This window comes from Oncorhynchus mykiss, chromosome 9 (genome assembly GCF_057628025.1).
Source record: "Oncorhynchus mykiss isolate SJ-2025 chromosome 9, ASM5762802v1, whole genome shotgun sequence".
Taxonomy (NCBI): domain Eukaryota; kingdom Metazoa; phylum Chordata; class Actinopteri; order Salmoniformes; family Salmonidae; genus Oncorhynchus; species Oncorhynchus mykiss.
This window is the reverse complement of record NC_143030.1, coordinates 70178975-70196478: the sequence shown is the minus strand read 5'-3', so window position 1 is coordinate 70196478 and position 17504 is coordinate 70178975. Positions and strand designations below refer to the sequence as shown.

At 42.2% G+C, this 17504-nt stretch overlaps 1 protein-coding gene across 2 annotated transcripts in view; it reads left to right on the top strand.

The window, feature by feature from the left end:
• Positions 1-3033: 3033 nt before the first annotated feature.
• Positions 3034-17504, top strand: part of LOC110532684 (RNA-binding motif, single-stranded-interacting protein 2) — a 40668-nt gene continuing 26197 nt past the window's right edge. For both annotated transcript variants that reach the window (XM_036988703.2, XM_090185208.1), the window contains exons 1-2: positions 3034-3661; positions 14662-14834. In XM_036988703.2, coding sequence (XP_036844598.2) covers positions 3590-3661; positions 14662-14834 — 245 coding nt within the window. In that variant the 5' untranslated portion in view covers positions 3034-3589. The remainder of the gene's footprint in view (positions 3662-14661; positions 14835-17504) is intronic.

Below are 17504 nucleotides of genomic sequence, written 5' to 3'. Positions count from 1 at the left end.
TCCTTTCACCTCCTCTCCCCCTACACTAGTACCCCGCCACCTCCTCTCCCCTTACACTGGTATCCCTCCACTTCCTTTTTACTATACTGTTATCCCTCCAACTCCTTTTTACTACACTGGTATCCCTCCAACTCCTTTTTACTACACTGTTATCCCTCCAACTCCTTTTTACTACACTGTTATCCCTCCAACTCCTTTTTACTACACTGTTATCCCTCCAACTCCTTTTTACTACACTGTTATCCCTCCACCTCCTTTTTACTACACTGGTATCCCTCCAACTCCTTTTTACTACACTGGTATCCCTCCACTTCCTTTTCACTACACTGGTATCCCTCCACCTCATTTCACTACACTCAACCTTTTTTCCCTCCCTACACTCACCCCCTCACTTCCTCCCCGCTACACTCTCCCCCCTTTCCCTACCTCTCTCAACCCCTCCTCGACACTCTGTTCGCTTTCACAGAATTCATAGATTACCTGTAAAATACACAAAACTTGTTGGTACATGTAATGACATTACTTTGGTACAAGTCTGAATGGAATGTGTTTGGGGCAAAGACAAAATTGTATATTGAGGGGTGAATGTAAAAAGTACATCATTGCACAACACAACAGAGTTTTTCCCAAAGACTGAAAAACATTTTTTATGAATAAGTCTGCGTCTGGAATTTGTGTCCTAATCTTTACCCTCCATCCTGACCTCAGTCACTGTAGCTAGGCCCCTTTCTTGAATACGTTCCCGTTACTGATGATGAGGACACTTCTGCTGAAGTCACAGGTTGTGTCCCAAATGGTACCCAGAGCTCTGTAGGCCCTGTAGGCTCTGGTCAAAAGTAGTGCCCTATATAGAGAATAGGGTGCCTTTTGGAACCATACCCAGTGTGGGCTGTATGCTGGCCCTGACACAAACTGACTGAGTCACTCTACAAATTGTTCTTGGGCAGAAGGAAACACACCCTGTCTGGCCAGGACTGAACATCGACACTGCAGGTCCACTTTTTTCTCACTTTACAACAAGTGTCCAAACCTACAGTTCTGGTCCCACTTTACAACAAGTGTCCAAACCTACAGTTCTGGACTAACTTTACAACAAGTGTCCAAACCTACAGTTCTGGACTAACTTTACAACAAGTGTCCAAACCTACAGTTCTGGTCTCACTTTACAACAAGTGTCCAAACCTACAGTTCTGGACTAACTTTACAACAAGTGTCCAAACCTACAGTTCTGGACTAACTTTACAACAAGTGTCCAAACCTACAGTTCTGGACTAACTTTACAACAAGTGTCCAAACCTACAGTTCTGGACTAACTTTACAACAAGTGTCCAAACCTACAGTTCTGGTCCCACTTTACAACAAGTGTCCAAACCTACAGTTCTGGACTAACTTTACAACAAGTGTCCAAACCTACAGTTCTGGACTAACTTTACAACAAGTGTCCAAACCTACAGTTCTGGTCCCACTTTACAACAAGTGTCCAAACCTACAGTTCTGGACTAACTTTACAACAAGTGTCCAAACCTACAGTTCTGGACTCACTTTACAACAAGTGTCCAAACCTACAGTTCTGGTCTCACTTTACAACAAGTGTCCAAACCTACAGTTCTGGTCCCACTTTACAACAAGTGTCCAAACCTACAGTTCTGGACTCACTTTACAACAAGTGTCCAAACCTACAGTTCTGGCCTCACTTTACAACAAGTGTCCAAACCTACAGTTCTGGACTCACTTTACAACAAGTGTCCAAACCTACAGTTCTGGACTCACTTTACAACAAGTGTCCAAACCTACAGTTCTGGTCCCACTTTACAACAAGTGTCCAAACCTACAGTTCTGGACTAACTTTACAACAAGTGTCCAAACCTACAGTTCTGGACTCACTTTACAACAAGTGTCCAAACCTACAGTTCTGGACTAACTTTACAACAAGTGTCCAAACCTACAGTTCTGGACTAACTTTACAACAAGTGTCCAAACCTACAGTTCTGGACTAACTTTACAACAAGTGTCCAAACCTACAGTTCTGGTCTCACTTTACAACAAGTGTCCAAACCTACAGTTCTGGTCCCACTTTACAACAAGTGTCCAAACCTACAGTTCTGGTCTCACTTTACAACAAGTGTCCAAACCTACAGTTCTGGTCTCACTTTACAACAAGTGTCCAAACCTACAGTTCTGGCCCCTCTTCAGCTCACAACAGGTGTCAAAAACCTGTGTATTCACATGGTTGCCGGTAGTTACAATTTAACAACCATAGATATCGAACATTGTTATATTGTCTGTGGAAATAACATTGTAGGTACATACATTAGTCTGCTTACAATTGTTATTGCCTACATGTCCCCCCATGAAAATAAAACAATATAATCTAAAATATGTTCAATATTCCTGTGTTAATTCAAGTCCAAACTATAACTCAGATCAAACTGCAATGCTCCTGCACCCATCCGGTAACAACATTTCCTTGATTTGGTATAAGTCACTTTACTCACACTGTCCTGGAACTTTACAGACGGAACACAATTATTATACATTCCGCTCTGCTTCTACTCTGTCTGACTAGACACTATGATGAAATCTGGGTGAAATCCCAGTTTTCCTAATATGTCAATGAGATAAATGGGAGCCTATTTCTGTGTTCTGCCTAGTCCAAACTGGCCTAAACTGGCCTTTAAAGGAGTTTTTAACTGTCATTTGTTGCGGTGCATTTCAGTATCTGAAAGAACATTTGCAGTTGAATCTGTCATGTGAATGAATTCATTGTGTTTACTATCTAATCCGAATGCCGCAACCGAAGTTCTCTCTGGAAAAAATCGAGGTATTCTATTTGATTTGATTCTGCTCTGTTCTATTCACACTTATACTACTATGTAGATGAGAGTGAACACTTGCATACACATGTTGTGCACCCTTGAGGGCTAATCAGGGTAGATACACAAGGAGCAAAGGCAGAGAGAGGGTTGAGGGACTGACTGTGTTGCCAAGCGACTTGCAGTTGACTATAAAAACACTGTCATTACATAATTATAAGAGCCATCCAAATACATCAGTGTCCTGAACATGACATGAGGTTTAGAGATCATTCATGACCCACTGCCATACTTTATAGTGATTGTGATGGTGTAATGCCTTGCGCCTTTGGTAAAATATCAGTTGGGCCATGGTCAATATTAGTAACCTATAGGCCTATTAGACTTTTAGTCCAAATGTTAGATATCATTTAATGATATGTATTTATAGTGTATAATATTTTTGAGGACTATACAAGCCTTTATACAATACCAATGAAAGTGAAATGTGTGTACAGACAATAGGAACATTAAAAAGTTATTACGTCTAAAGCCTACATGTTATCTGTCTGGTGGTGTCCAGGTTTACTAAATAGCCATACATGGAAAAAGGAACACAGAAAGCGCGCTCTTCAACGCACATATACATAGGCTGCCGCTACACCAATGGCTGAGAGCTGGGAGAGCGCCACTCAAATCACAACCCCAGTCAGTTTCCAATCTGAATTTCCTTGGCTGACGTCAGCTGATGACTGCCTGCTTGGCTGTGCTCTCCGCTCCGGACACAGTGCTGTAAAATGCTGCTCTCTGTGCCGCCAAGGACAGGATTCAACCCATACAACGGCTATACCAGCAGACTTAGTAAAAAGGTAAAGCGATACTGTATTATATTTACTCCATCTGAATGTTATGCCAATGGTAGTGTATAGTATATGCCGCTATCATTCCTGGATCGGCTTTGGCAGTTAGGTTGCTCGGCTATAAACTGCAGTGTCCTTGAAAGTGGACCATATAGAAATTAACTGTAGGCTATTTTGTAGATTTAACATTGTTTTGAACTGTTTTCTATCCTCCAAATAAGATTGGGAAAAGATAATAGAATAGGATACCGGTATAATTAATTAATTATAGTCTATGTGTCGGGGGCGATCCGAACGTTAGTGTTCTTCCTCTCTTTATCCATAGGCACAGAGAAAGTCAATGCACGGATTAAATTTGCGCTGCGAATATCCCAGAGATCATTTTGCGCTCATTCTCTCGTTTAATACAAAAGGCTAATTGTAAACCCAACGACCAATTGTTGGATGTGTCAAATCAGTTTTACATATTGATGAGAATAAGGTCTCTCTTTGAAAAGATCGCAACGTAAGTTAACCAAATATAATAGCTTTCTTTATTTGCCCCACCCCTTGAAATGGCTGGGAACGTTGGCTTTGTTTTCCTAATATAAAACAGTTACTCTTACAGATATAGAAATGCTGAATATATACCGAACAAAAATATAAATGCAACATTCAACAATTTCGATGATTTTACTGAGTTACAGTTCATATGAGGAAATCAGCCAATTGAAATACATTCATTAGGCCATAATCTATGGATTTCACATGACTGGGTAGGGGCACAGTTTCATCAGCTGTCCGGGTGGCTGGTCTCAGATGATCCCGCAGATGAAGAAGCCGGATGTGGAGGTCCTGGGCTGGCGTGGTTACAAGTGGTCTGCGGTTGTGAGACCGGTTGTATGTAATGCCAAATTCTCTTAAACTACATTGGAGGTGGCTTATGGTAGAGAAATGAACATACTATTCTCTGGCAACAGCTCTGGTGGACATTCCTGCAATCAATGGTGGACATTCCTGCAATCAGCATGCCAATTGCACGCTCCCTCAAAATTTGAGACATCTGTGGCATTGTGCTGTGTGACAAAACTGCACATTTTAGAGTGGCCTTTTATTGTCCCCAGCACAAGGTGCAACTGTGTAATGATTATGCTGTTTAATCAGCTTCTTGATATGCAACACCTGTCAGGTGGATGGATTATCTTGGCAAGGGAAAAATGCTCACTAACAGAAGTAAACAAATTTGTGCACAGAATTTGAGAGAAATAAGCTTTTTGTGTGTATGGAACATTTCTGGGGTCTTTTATTTCAGTTAATGAAACATGGAAACAACACTTTACGTGTTGCATTTATATTTTTGAATCAATATACACTACTGGTCTAAAGTTTTAGAACACCTACTCATTCAAGGGTTTTTCTTTATTTTTACTATTTTCTACATTGTAGAATAATAGTGAAGACATCAAAACTATGAAATAACACATATGGAATCATGTAGTAACCAAAGAAGTGTTAAACAAATCAAAATATATTTTAGATTGGCGGTTGGAACGAAAAATCTCTAATTTGGACTCCAGACCAAAGGACAAATTTCCACCGCTCTTGATGGTTTTTGCGACAGCACTTGAAGAAACTTTCAAAGTTCTTTACATTTTCCGTATTGACTGACCTTCATATCTTAAAGGGATGATGGACTGTCGTTTCTCTTTACTTATCTAAGCTGTTCTTGCCATAATATGGACTTGGTCTTTTACCAAATAGCCCTACCTTGTCACAACACAACTGATTGGCTCAAATGCATTCAGAAGGAAAGAAATTCCACAAATGCACCTTTAACAAGGCATACCTGTTAATTGTAATGCATTCCAGGTGACTACTTCATGAAGCTGGTTGAGAGAATGCCAAGAGTGTACAAAGCTGTCATCAAGGCAAAGGGTGGCTATTTGAAGAATTTCAAATATAAAATATATTTTGATTTGTTTACCCTTTTTTGGTTACTACATGATTCCATATGTGTTATTTCATAGTTTTGATGTCTTCACTAATTTTCTACAATATAGAAAATAGTAAAAATAAAGAAAAACCCTTGAATGAGTAGGTGTTCTAAAACATTTGACCGGTAGTGTATATAGATCTACTATTGGCATTAGTAACCAATAATTATCTAATGTTGCATCCACATTAGAGTTGTCTGAATGTAAAATGCTAGTGCACAGCTGTAAATACTGTAGCCTACTGAACTAGTTCAATTGAATATGCTGATGGATTATTATGTAACATATTTGCAACAGTTGAAGCAGTTTGTAATGATACTGATGTTGATTGGTAGTTGATAAGATGTATTTTATTTTAAAATTAACCATTTAAAAGTGCAATCTGCAGGTGCTACATCCAATTCTTGACTTATAAATTAATTATATATACCCATTGATTCTTGAAGTATAAATGCCTCATGAGCTTAATTCAACTGTCGTACCCCATCAGAACACAAAATGTAAGCTTGTTTTACTCCAATGTTTGTAAACAAAGTAAATGTAAACAAACACTGTACAGCCTCAAAACATGATTTAAACTATCCTTTTGATATCATGGATGGTCCGTCCTTGCATCCATAGCTCTGTCTGTCTATGAATTTGACGGTGGTTACATTTCTCCAGCCTCATCGGCCGTCTTTTTACAGAAATAGTGGCGGGGAAGACGCTTTGTTATTGTTTCATCTGCTGATTGCCACTTTAAAGACGTACTCTGATGATTTTGCTATGGAACATCCAAAGAACAGAATATAATGCTGAAGTTGAATATGGGGTGTTAGATGGTGAGGTATTAAGGGAATTTTAATGAAGAAACTATAAAGCATATGTTTTTCCACAGATAGTTGTACAATTCAGAATTAGAATGAACTTTTTTGTGATCCTAGTTTTCATCCTGATGTTTTCACATGTTACTTGTTTCTGAACATTGCTGAAACAGGCCTAGGTAGTGTTTAACTTTCGTGAAACATAACACTAGCTCCCTCCTCCCGGGCTGTGTTATTCCTTTCCCTGCCTCATGGTTGGCAGGAATTCAGATTGCTCAGATTAATGACCTGGAATTCATGGAATTCTGTTTATGTCCCAAATGGCACCCTATTCCCTGTAGTGCACTACTTTTGACCAGAGTGCTATGGGCCTTGGTCAAAAGCAGTGCACTACATAGGAAGTAGGGTGCCATTTGGGACGCTCACTCTGGTTTCAAACAATGTGCTCATTTCAGGATAGAAGGGGTGTCTGTTACTCTGCTTTTGCAAACTCAAGCCTTTTTTTGCCAGGAAAACGTTTAGTCTCATTGTGAGAGCTCAAAAGTTACTGGGGGAAAACTTGTAAAACCAACGTCAAGTGGTAAACTCTGCTCTGTGTCTTTTTACTACGAGAAAAAAGGGTCCAGCAAAGAGAAGAATTCACAGATTTTTTCTCTTTCTTTCTCCTGCTTTTGATTACAATCCCTTCCCCTTCTCTCTTCTCCCATTTTCTTCTTTTTTTCCACACTCTGTTTTACATACCTTGACTTCTTTGGCTGTCAGTGGTTCTGTTCCCATGCACAAGGGAGCCAGCAAATATTTCCTTTCTCTGTACAGACTGAAGTTAACCCCTTTTCTCAAACCCTGGGTGTTCCTCTTTCTTCACTGTCTTTTTTTGCATATCTAAAACAACAGTTTGCTGGTTTAGGTTTTTTGCACTTTTGAATGTAGAACTAGATTGACTCAGAGAGGGAGAGAAGAATGAAGCCTCACCAGTTGTCTCTAAGTTGTTGGTGAGGTTGCAGGTTGCAGTAGAAGTATCAGAAGGCTGCCATCGCTATTTTTCCACCATCTTTTGTTTTTCCCAAAACCTTTTCTGCACACTGTAGCAGAATACAGTACCAGGCAGCAAATAGAGAGCTTGTGTATTTTCATAAACATTATATTTTGTACAGTGCCTCTGAAAATCACTTGTGCCAAGCAGGTAACCCTTTGCTTTTTCAGATAGAAGTCTAAGATAAAACAATTGAATACTTTTTGCAGAATTTGAATAGATGTGCAATGTTTAATTTATTTGTGCCAAATGTGCAATGTTGACAGATTTAGAAAGTGTGTTTTATTGAGAACTGCGTATAAATGATACTAGGATCGTTTCACTCCTTGGATCTTCTTCTCAAAGGCTTTCCTTGCTTCCCTATGAAGCTTTGAGGAGGCAAGGAGAGTGGATTCGAGGAATCGAGAAAAGTACTTTTGAGATTCACCTCATGTGCGAGTTGTGTGAGCAAAACTACATCATGTGCAGCCGTACAGTTACATACTGTACATTGTGGACACAGACACATGCCAGGTCAGGAATGTTTTCATCTCTTTTTCATGGGAGCCCTGCTGTACTGTGTGTCAGAAGATAACACCTGTAACTGGCAGGCAGGCAGGCAGGCAGGCAGGCAGGCAGGCAGGCAGGCAGGCAGGCAGCAAGCAGGCAGGCAACAGGCAGGGTTGGGGCAGGTGGGAGCCTAGTGGGTATGGATCCATCTGATTCTCTGCCATCTTCCTTTTCTCAGAATGAACAGAGCATAGCAGAGCAGCCTTAATGAGTCAGTACCTTCTGACCGGAGAGCACATGAGAGGGATTAGCGCCTTCCACTAACCAGCTCACATCTCCAATTAGACAGGCCTCAATGGCCCACGCCCATCCATCCAGACAGGCTTCCCCCAGCAACACATAGATCCAGACAGGTCTCAATAGCCCACGCCCATCCATCCAGCCCCATCCAGACAGGCCTCATCCAGCAGCACACAGCTCTATTCAGCACCAAGCCCAGGCTCCATCCTCTGTCAAGCATCACACAAATCCTATAGGCAGGCCGATGCCCATCTATCCACCCCCATCATCCAACCAACAGACAAATCCAGACAGGCCTCATCTAGGCTTAGGCTCCTTCCAGCATACAGATTATATAACTATTAAACATACAATTCCTGTCCACCACCAGGCTCCATACATCTCCATCCAAGTATCATACAGATTCTATAGCCATCCCCAGTCCCAGCTCCCATTCACCAGCCATGTACAGATCCTATCTACCCAGTACCCAGGCAGCTGCATCCCTCCTGATAGGGTCTCCAGACAGGAAGAGGTTGTGATTGTAGGAAACAAACAATGCACTGCTTACTATTGATGCTGAAGAGAGGCAGATTAGAGATGTAGAATGGGCATGGTGAAAGAAGGGGCTCTGAGAGAGTAACAGTGATAAATGAAGGGGTGGTAAAACTCCTCTGATTTATGGAGGGGTTCAAGGCTCGGTGCTGCTGGATATTTTGAAGGCCATGTTGAATACAAAACTGAGTGAAGACAGAAAGGTAGAGGAGTAGAAAGACAGGATAAATATTATTCTGGCCCAGAGAGACAGGAAACACAGGGATAAATACACTGGCCCAGAGAGACAGGAACCACAGGGATAAATACACTGGCCCAGAGAGACAGGAAACACAGGGATAAATACACTGGCCCAGAGAGACAGGAAACACGGGGATAAATACACTGGCACAGAGAGACAGGAAACACGGGGATAAATACACTGGCCCAGGGAGACAGGAAACACGGGGATAAATACACTGGCCCAGAGAGACAGGAAACACAGGGATAAATACACTGGCCCAGAGAGACAGGAAACACAGGGATAAATACACTGGCCCAGAGAGACAGGAAACACAGGGATAAATTCACTGGCCCAGAGAGACAGGAAACACAGGGATAAATACACTGGCCCAGAGAGACAGGAAACACAGGGATAAATACACTGGCCCAGAGAGACAGGAAACACAGGGATAAATACACTGGCACAGACAGGAAACACAGGGATAAATACACTGGCACAGAGAGACAGGAAACACAGGGATAAATACACTGGCACAGAGAGACAGGAAACACAGGGATAAATACACTGGCACAGAGAGACAGGAACCACAGGGATAAATACACTGGCCCAGGGAGACAGGAAACACAGGGATAAATACACTGGCACAGAGAGACAGGAAACACAGGGATAAATACACTGGCACAGAGAGACAGGAAACACAGGGATAAATACACTGGCACAGAGAGACAGGAAACACAGGGATAAATACACTGGCACAGAGAGACAGGAAACACAGGGATAAATACACTGGCACAGAGAGACAGGAAACACAGGGATAAATACACTGGCACAGAGAGACAGGAAACACAGGGATAAATACACTGGCACAGAGAGACAGGAACCACAGGGATAAATACACTGGCCCAGGGAGACAGGAAACACAGGGATAAATACACTGGCACAGAGAGACAGGAAACACAGGGATAAATACACTGGCACAGAGAGACAGGAAACACAGGGATAAATACACTGGCACAGAGAGACAGGAAACACAGGGATAAATACACTGGCACAGAGAGACAGGAAACACAGGGATAAATACACTGGCACAGAGAGACAGGAAACACAGGGATAAATACACTGGCCCAGAGAGACAGGAAACACAGGGATAAATACACTGGCCCAGAGAGACAGGAAACACAGGGATAAATACACTGGCACAGAGAGACAGGAAACACAGGGATAAATACACTGGCACAGACATGAAACACAGGGATAAATACACTGGCCCAGAGAGACAGGAAACACAGGGATAAATACACTGGCACAGAGAGACAGGAAACACAGGGATAAATACACTGGCACAGAGAGACAGGAAACACAGGGATAAATACACTGGCCCAGAGAGACAGGAAACACAGGGATAAATACACTGGCCCAGAGAGACAGGAAACACAGGGATAAATTCACTGGCCCAGAGAGACAGGAAACACAGGGATAAATACACTGGCACAGAGAGACAGGAACCACAGGGATAAATGCACTGGCCCAGGGAGACAGGAAAGACAGGGATAAATACACTGGCACAGAGAGACAGGAAACACAGGGATAAATACACTGGCCCAGAGAGACAGGAAACACAGGGATAAATACACTGGCACAGACAGGAAACACAGGGATAAATACACTGGCCCAGAGAGACAGGAAACACAGGGATAAATACACTGGCACAGAGAGACAGGAAACACAGGGATAAATACACTGGCACAGAGAGACAGGAAACACAGGGATAAATACACTGGCCCAGAGAGACAGGAAACACAGGGATAAATACACTGGCACAGAGAGACAGGAAACACAGGGATAAATACACTGGCACAGAGAGACAGGAAACACAGGGATAAATACACTGGGGAAATCAAGCGACACCTGGAGGGGTGGAGACAATCACAAGGACAGGTGAAACAGATCAGGGTGTGACAAGAACAGTGGTTTGGGGAAGGATGTAAGTTGTTAGAGAAAGAGGAGAAGGAGGAGGAGGAGGGTGAGAGGAGGAGGAGGAGGAATTGTTTCATTAGAGCAGGTCACCAATCACGAGCAAAGGAAACAACGGTCCCAGCTAGTTGGACACCACAAGGTCAGTACTGAAGCAGAGTGGAGCTGGGGGTTATTAACAGAGTGGGAGGTGACTACAGAGGGCTGGAATGAAGCTCATTAGGCTAACTGAGCTTCATCCATTTTGAGACACACTGCTTGCTTTCACCTTCTACTGTATCTAATATGTGCAATCTCTTTTTCCACCAAATTGACAGCATTGATTCACAATGGCCTGTCATTGGTTGGAACAGTAACTGATTTCCACTCCAAAGCTCAGTATTGATATAAATTGACTTGATGCTATAGCAGCCGTGTAAAGTGCTGACTCAACTGAAATATAATTAATGTGATTAATGTGAAGAGTTCTCTGTCTAGAAGTGTATCTACGGTCTGGTGATTTATAGGTCAAGATGGTAATGTTTATGTTAATATTGCCCTATTAGCAGATCAGGGTATTCCTATACTGAAAGCCTATCTAGCAGATATTTAAGTACACTGAAAGCCTATCTAGCAAACAGTTAACTACACTGAAAGCCCATCTAGCAGACATTTAAGTACACTGAAAGCCTATCTAGCAGATATTTAAGTACACTGAAAGCCTATCTAGCAAACAGTTAACTACACTGAAAGCCCATCTAACAGACATTTAAGTACACTGAAAGCCTATCTAGCAGGCAGTGTAGTTAGATTACAAAAACTGTTTTATTGTCACATACACCAGATAGGTGCAGTGGAATGTGTTGTTTTACAAGGTCAGCCATAGTAGCACGGCGCCCCTGGAAAACATTAGGGTGAAGTGCCTTGCTCAAGGGCACGTCGACATATGTTTCACCTTGTCAGCTCAGGTATTCGAACTAATGATCATTTGATTAGTGGCCCAACACTCTTAACTGCTAGGCTACCTACCACCCTAAGCAAATTGCTATTGATTTGTCAGCCCTGACCCCAGATCTGTAGGGTACCATTTTGAAATGTTGCCTTTTTGCTAATTGTTTTCTTCATTGATTTGTGTAAATTAGGCTACACTCAGTGGGGCCATGAGAAGCCTGGGGCCTCATTCGTCAATCATGCATAGACACAAATCTATGTGTAAACCATGCGTGGGATCCTTTCCACGCAAAGTGTGAGGTTTATCAAGATGAACGTTTGCTTGAGAGTGTGGTAAATTTACACACAGACATGACTATGCGTACACACAGTATCAAGTGGTGAAATAAGGGAACTGCAAGAGTAGAATGGGGAAAATACTGTATATATTGAAAATGTGTGAAATTGTGAGAGCAATGATACATCAGAATGTTTCAGTTCATTGTATTTCCATTGTGAATTGATGCAACATATTGACATGCTATATAATCTGACCAAATCAGTTCATTTGTTATGATAATAATCCATATCATTTACAGTCATTTGTTAAATTAAAGGTATGTGTGAAAGTGAAACCATTGTTGAAATACTATAAAAGTCTGAGAAAATGAGAAATCGAATGAGATGTCTGATCTTGCTCTGTTGTTAGATTTGGCACATGCTGCATTTCACAGAGAACGTTTTTTTTAGAGACAGGTGGGACTTTTTTTGCAGAAAGTACAGATTGGCTCATCAGATATTGTTTCCCAAAACCAATCTCATAAGATTTTGTCGGGTCGCCCGAAAAAAGTTGCATATTGCAGCTTTAAGACCTACTTTAAAAAGGTGAACACATGCCATTCCGGTGCACATCCAAGTCCTATCCACCCTCTGGTGTTTGGCAACTGGCACGTTTCAGTGGGAGCTTGTCCATCGGCATCTCACAGCCCTCAATGAGCCAAAGTTTTGGACAATCATCAGCTCCAGAGTGGTGCAGCGCTCTAAGGCACTATATCTCAGTGCAAGAGGCATCACTATAGTACCTGGTTCTAATTCAGGCTGTATCACACCCGGGCGTGATGGGGAGTCCCATAGGGCAGCGCCCAATTGGCCCAGTGCCGTCCAGGTTTGGCCGGAGTAGGCCGTCATTGTAAATAAGAATTTGTCCTTAACTGACTTGCCTAGTTAAAATACATTTTAAAAATCAGCTAAACGAACAGTAGCACATACAATTTCCATACACCATTGAACAACAGGGGTTCCAAGAGGGGTTTCTTTACCATGATGCCATCAATGGGTCCCCAAATACAAATGGCCCCCACGTTGCCATAAAATCACCATTCCAAAACGATTTCAACTATGTGAACAGAAAAGGCCTCTACACTTAATGTGTAGGTGATAGGTTATGCGATGTGCAAAAGACACTGCTGAATGTGGTGGCCAGGGTGGAATGCCCAACTCAATCATTCTGCAGAACAGCAATGTTGGCCTATAGTCCTACAGGAGGGAGTGGATGAGTGTTACCTACTCGTTTTAAAGCATCTTTAGTTGTCCTAATGGTCATCTCTTTGTAGCTATGTTTTTTTACCGGTCAAGCCACAACTGAGTGAGACAAATATAACCTTCTGGTTGTACTCAATCTCTGACACTAGCACGTCTAGTTCAGTCTCTGAAACTGTTTTTCCTCTCTTAGCGCCATTGTATTTCATGACACAGCATTGTATATTCCAGCCACGTCACCTGTGATACAAGTCAGCATTCGACGTCCATCCATGTCTAAGGATGTCAGGCGATGACGTGGAAACCGGCCACTAGAAGCAATAGTGAGCACTGTTACCTTCATGTTGGTTTCAGTTTTGTGGACCGGGATGGGCGTAAGCATCTGCCCCTGATTCCAAAGGTTGCAAGTTCAATTCCTGCAATAGAAAGTTGTTTTTGATATTTTTCTTATAAGCCTATTCCAAACCTTAACACTTATCTTAACCATTTAGAGTTAATGCCTAACCTTAAGAATTTGGAGTTAAAGCCTGAACTTAAACTCTTCCAAATTTAACGTGTAGAATATCTTCGAAATTTGACATTTGAGATACATGGATGAACATCTAATTCTGATGTAGACTGTGAGAGCCGGTAGTCATATTCCCCACAGGTTTTAAAGAGATGATTTTGACCATACAGTATATGGATAGTTAGGGGTGTTTCGAAATGCAAACAGCAAAGGTCGTGCACAAGAACTGAGGCTGAGAACAATTGGTATTTACCAATGATTATCTCCTAGCGGTGTGTGTATGACGCTCGTAGGATTTTTTGATAAATTACACTTTGTATGACCATTCTAAATTCCATTCATAAGTAGTATTTTTAAATAGTTTCTATGCAATATTGATAAATGAGGCCCCTGGAGAGTTGACTGATAACAGCACTGACTTTATCTAATGCTTGTGCCTTTTCAAGATGGTGGACTGCAGGATTGCACTGTGACAGTTTGGCATTTAAATCTGTCTCCTGCACATCTTAGCCTTCTGTGCTAAAGCCTATAGGCATAAAATCTCAACTCAAGCAAGGTTAACCTACTCTACACGCAAATTTGTTTTACCAAACTCCCCTATTACGTTACCACCAAATATCTAATCTCACCCAGAACCACATCTCCCGTAACATGCTGTCCAGCTACTACCCAATGTCATCATATCATGTTGCTGATGTCATATCCTGTCTCTGTCTTGCCCCAGCCGACGTATGTGTCCTCCAGCCACCAGATGGCTCCACCCAGCCCCAACCACACCACCACCAGCAGCAGCAGTAGCGGCAGCCTCAGTGGAGAGCAGCTGAGCAAAACTAACCTCTACATCCGCGGCCTCCACCCGGGAACCACAGATCAGGACCTGGCCAAACTGTGTCAGCCGTGAGTAGCTCATCAACAAACTACTCTTCCACCACACAACACCTCACAATAAATCTATGGATCTGTGTGATATAAATTAACTAAACTAGAAGAGGATAGTGATTGAGGAAATTGTGTTAATGGGGGCCTGAAATAATGCTTAATCTGAAAAGAGCAAGAAGTGGGTGCACAAGTATGTCACCAGTCTGTGGCCTGTGGAAAGATCAACAGGAGCTTGGGTTGCAACATCAAACCTTTCAGAGTGGCACCACTTCGTATTGTCCAAGGGCCTTACATGTTCTGTTTAGAGGCCAATTGTCTCTGGAAGCCAAAACAGACAAATACTCCATCTAAACATGAATCCATTCTCAACGGTTCTACAAACATAAACCCCTCTACTTTAATTTCACATCAAAATAATTTCACAAATGCAAAATCTACACTTACTGTAGACTGTTTTAACCGGTTTTAACACAGTTGCGGCCGACAGTATTTTTCAGTGACAACATGTTTGTGGCCTGCATCTGTCTTCTGTTTACACACAGGTGTTTTGTTTTTTGGAAATCATTTCTCACTGATATGAAAGATACGTTCCTTATGTTTCCAAAACCATACCAACCATACTAAAGGTAGTTAGCATCCCTGAATGGCTTGAATTGAGGGGAGACTTTCCAACAGCGAGCTTACTAAGCATGTTTTGTCTCTCTCCCTGTAGTTAGTAGATTGTAATGGGCTAATGTGCTGCAGGTCTAACTGTTACAGGATAGGTACTGTTTGGTGTAGCCCAGACAATTAATTAATTTGGTGATACATGTTTGGCCGAATCGAGAATGAAGATTGTATCTTCTAAAATGTCTGTGACCAGCTGCAGGAGGTTCGTTTGAATTTGGAAAATGCTCCGTTATTAAAATAAATACATGTTTTGCTCCATGAAGGAATCCAATGATGTGTGTGCCACCATGATGAAATAGACAAGATAGTGACGTACACATATTTGGATTCCTTCATGGAGCAAAACATTTATTTATTTTTTATAACTGAGCATTTTCTAAATTAAAAGGAACCACCTGCAACTGGACACAGACATCTGCTAGCTATTCTCCCTGGTGCTTCCTCTCTGTATGATGGTCCTGCCATCACCAGGGAATGGGCTCACTAAGCTTCCAGTGGCTGGACTGGTTGGTATCTCTGAATAATAAAACCCACATGACTGCAGTCAAACATGTGCTTTACCTTGATATATCAATATGCATTATACACACAACAGTGATAACAAGAACAGAATGCCAGAGTCACTTGGTCTGTGTTTGTTAGATATTCAGGGAAACAGAGGAAAGAGACCGTTGGGTGAAGATGAATGAGCTGGCTTCTGAAAACTGGAGCCTGGTGAGAAACAAAATGGTGGAAAGAGAGAGAAAAAGACATTGAGAGGAGAGAGATGGAAGGAAGGAGAGAGAGAGGGAAGGAAAGAGGGTGGAGGGGAGAATGAATGGAAAGTGAGATTTTTATATATATATGAGATGGGGAGGCGAGAGAGAGGGGGGAGGCGAGAGAGAATGAAGAAGAGCGAGAAAGGGTGGGAAGGAGAGCGCGAGAGACAGACAGAGGGGAGGTGAGAGTGGGGGAGGTGAGCGAGAGGGAGGGGGGAAGCAAGAGAGGGAGGCGAGAGAGAGAGGGGGGGGAGGTGCGAGAGTGACAGAGGGGAGGTGAGAGAGCGGGGAGGGCACAGGGAAGCGAGAGAGAGGGGGAGGTGAGAGTGAATGAAGGAGAACAAGAAAGGGTGGGGAGAGAGAGCGATAAAGGTTGGGAAGTAGAGAGAGGGAGAGAATAATTCAGAGAGAGAGTGGGGCAGGAGAGAAGGAAAGGGAGTGAGGCCTGCTATTTTACAGCTGTCTGGAAGATATGGCTCACATGAAGCTGCCCAACCCTACAGGAAACCCCGAGCCCAGGGGAAAAGGAAAGACAAACAAGACCAATGGCATGAAGAGGGAGGGAGGTGGGGGTGGAGGGAGAGAGGGCGGGATAATCAGACAGAGGAATATAGGGAGCTAAGGTTTTCTGTATCAGACTGGTGGTATGTGGGTAGTTAGGTCTCTACTGTGGTTTTTGCAGAGTAGATCAAATCACTGCATGAAATTTGTTTTTGAGTAGGGGAGAGCTTTAAAAAGTGTACAGTTTTGTGTACCATTACTGAGATGAAAATATGCTATGTTTAAAAAAGGCAATAAAACAGGAATGCATGTTGATAAGCAAAGTCTACTATACAGTGGGGCACAAAAGTATTTAGTCAGTCACCAATTGTGCAAGTTCTCCCACTTAAAAATATGAGAGAGGCCTGTAAATTTTCATCATAGGTACACTTCAATTATGACAGACAAAATGAGAAAAAAAATTCCTGAAAATCACATTGTAGGATTTTTTAAGAAATTTATTTGCAAATTATGGTGGAAAATAAGTATTTGGTCAATAACAAAAGTTTATCTCAATACTTTGTTATATACCCTTTGTTTGCAATGACAGAGGTCAAACGTTTTCTGTAAGTCTTCACAAGGTTTTCACACACTGTTGCTGGTATTTTGGCCCATTCCTCCATGCAGATCTCCTCTAGAGCAGTGATGTTTTGGGGCTGTTGCTGGGCAACACGGACTTTCAACTTCCTCCAAAGATTATCTATGGGGTTGAGATCTGGAG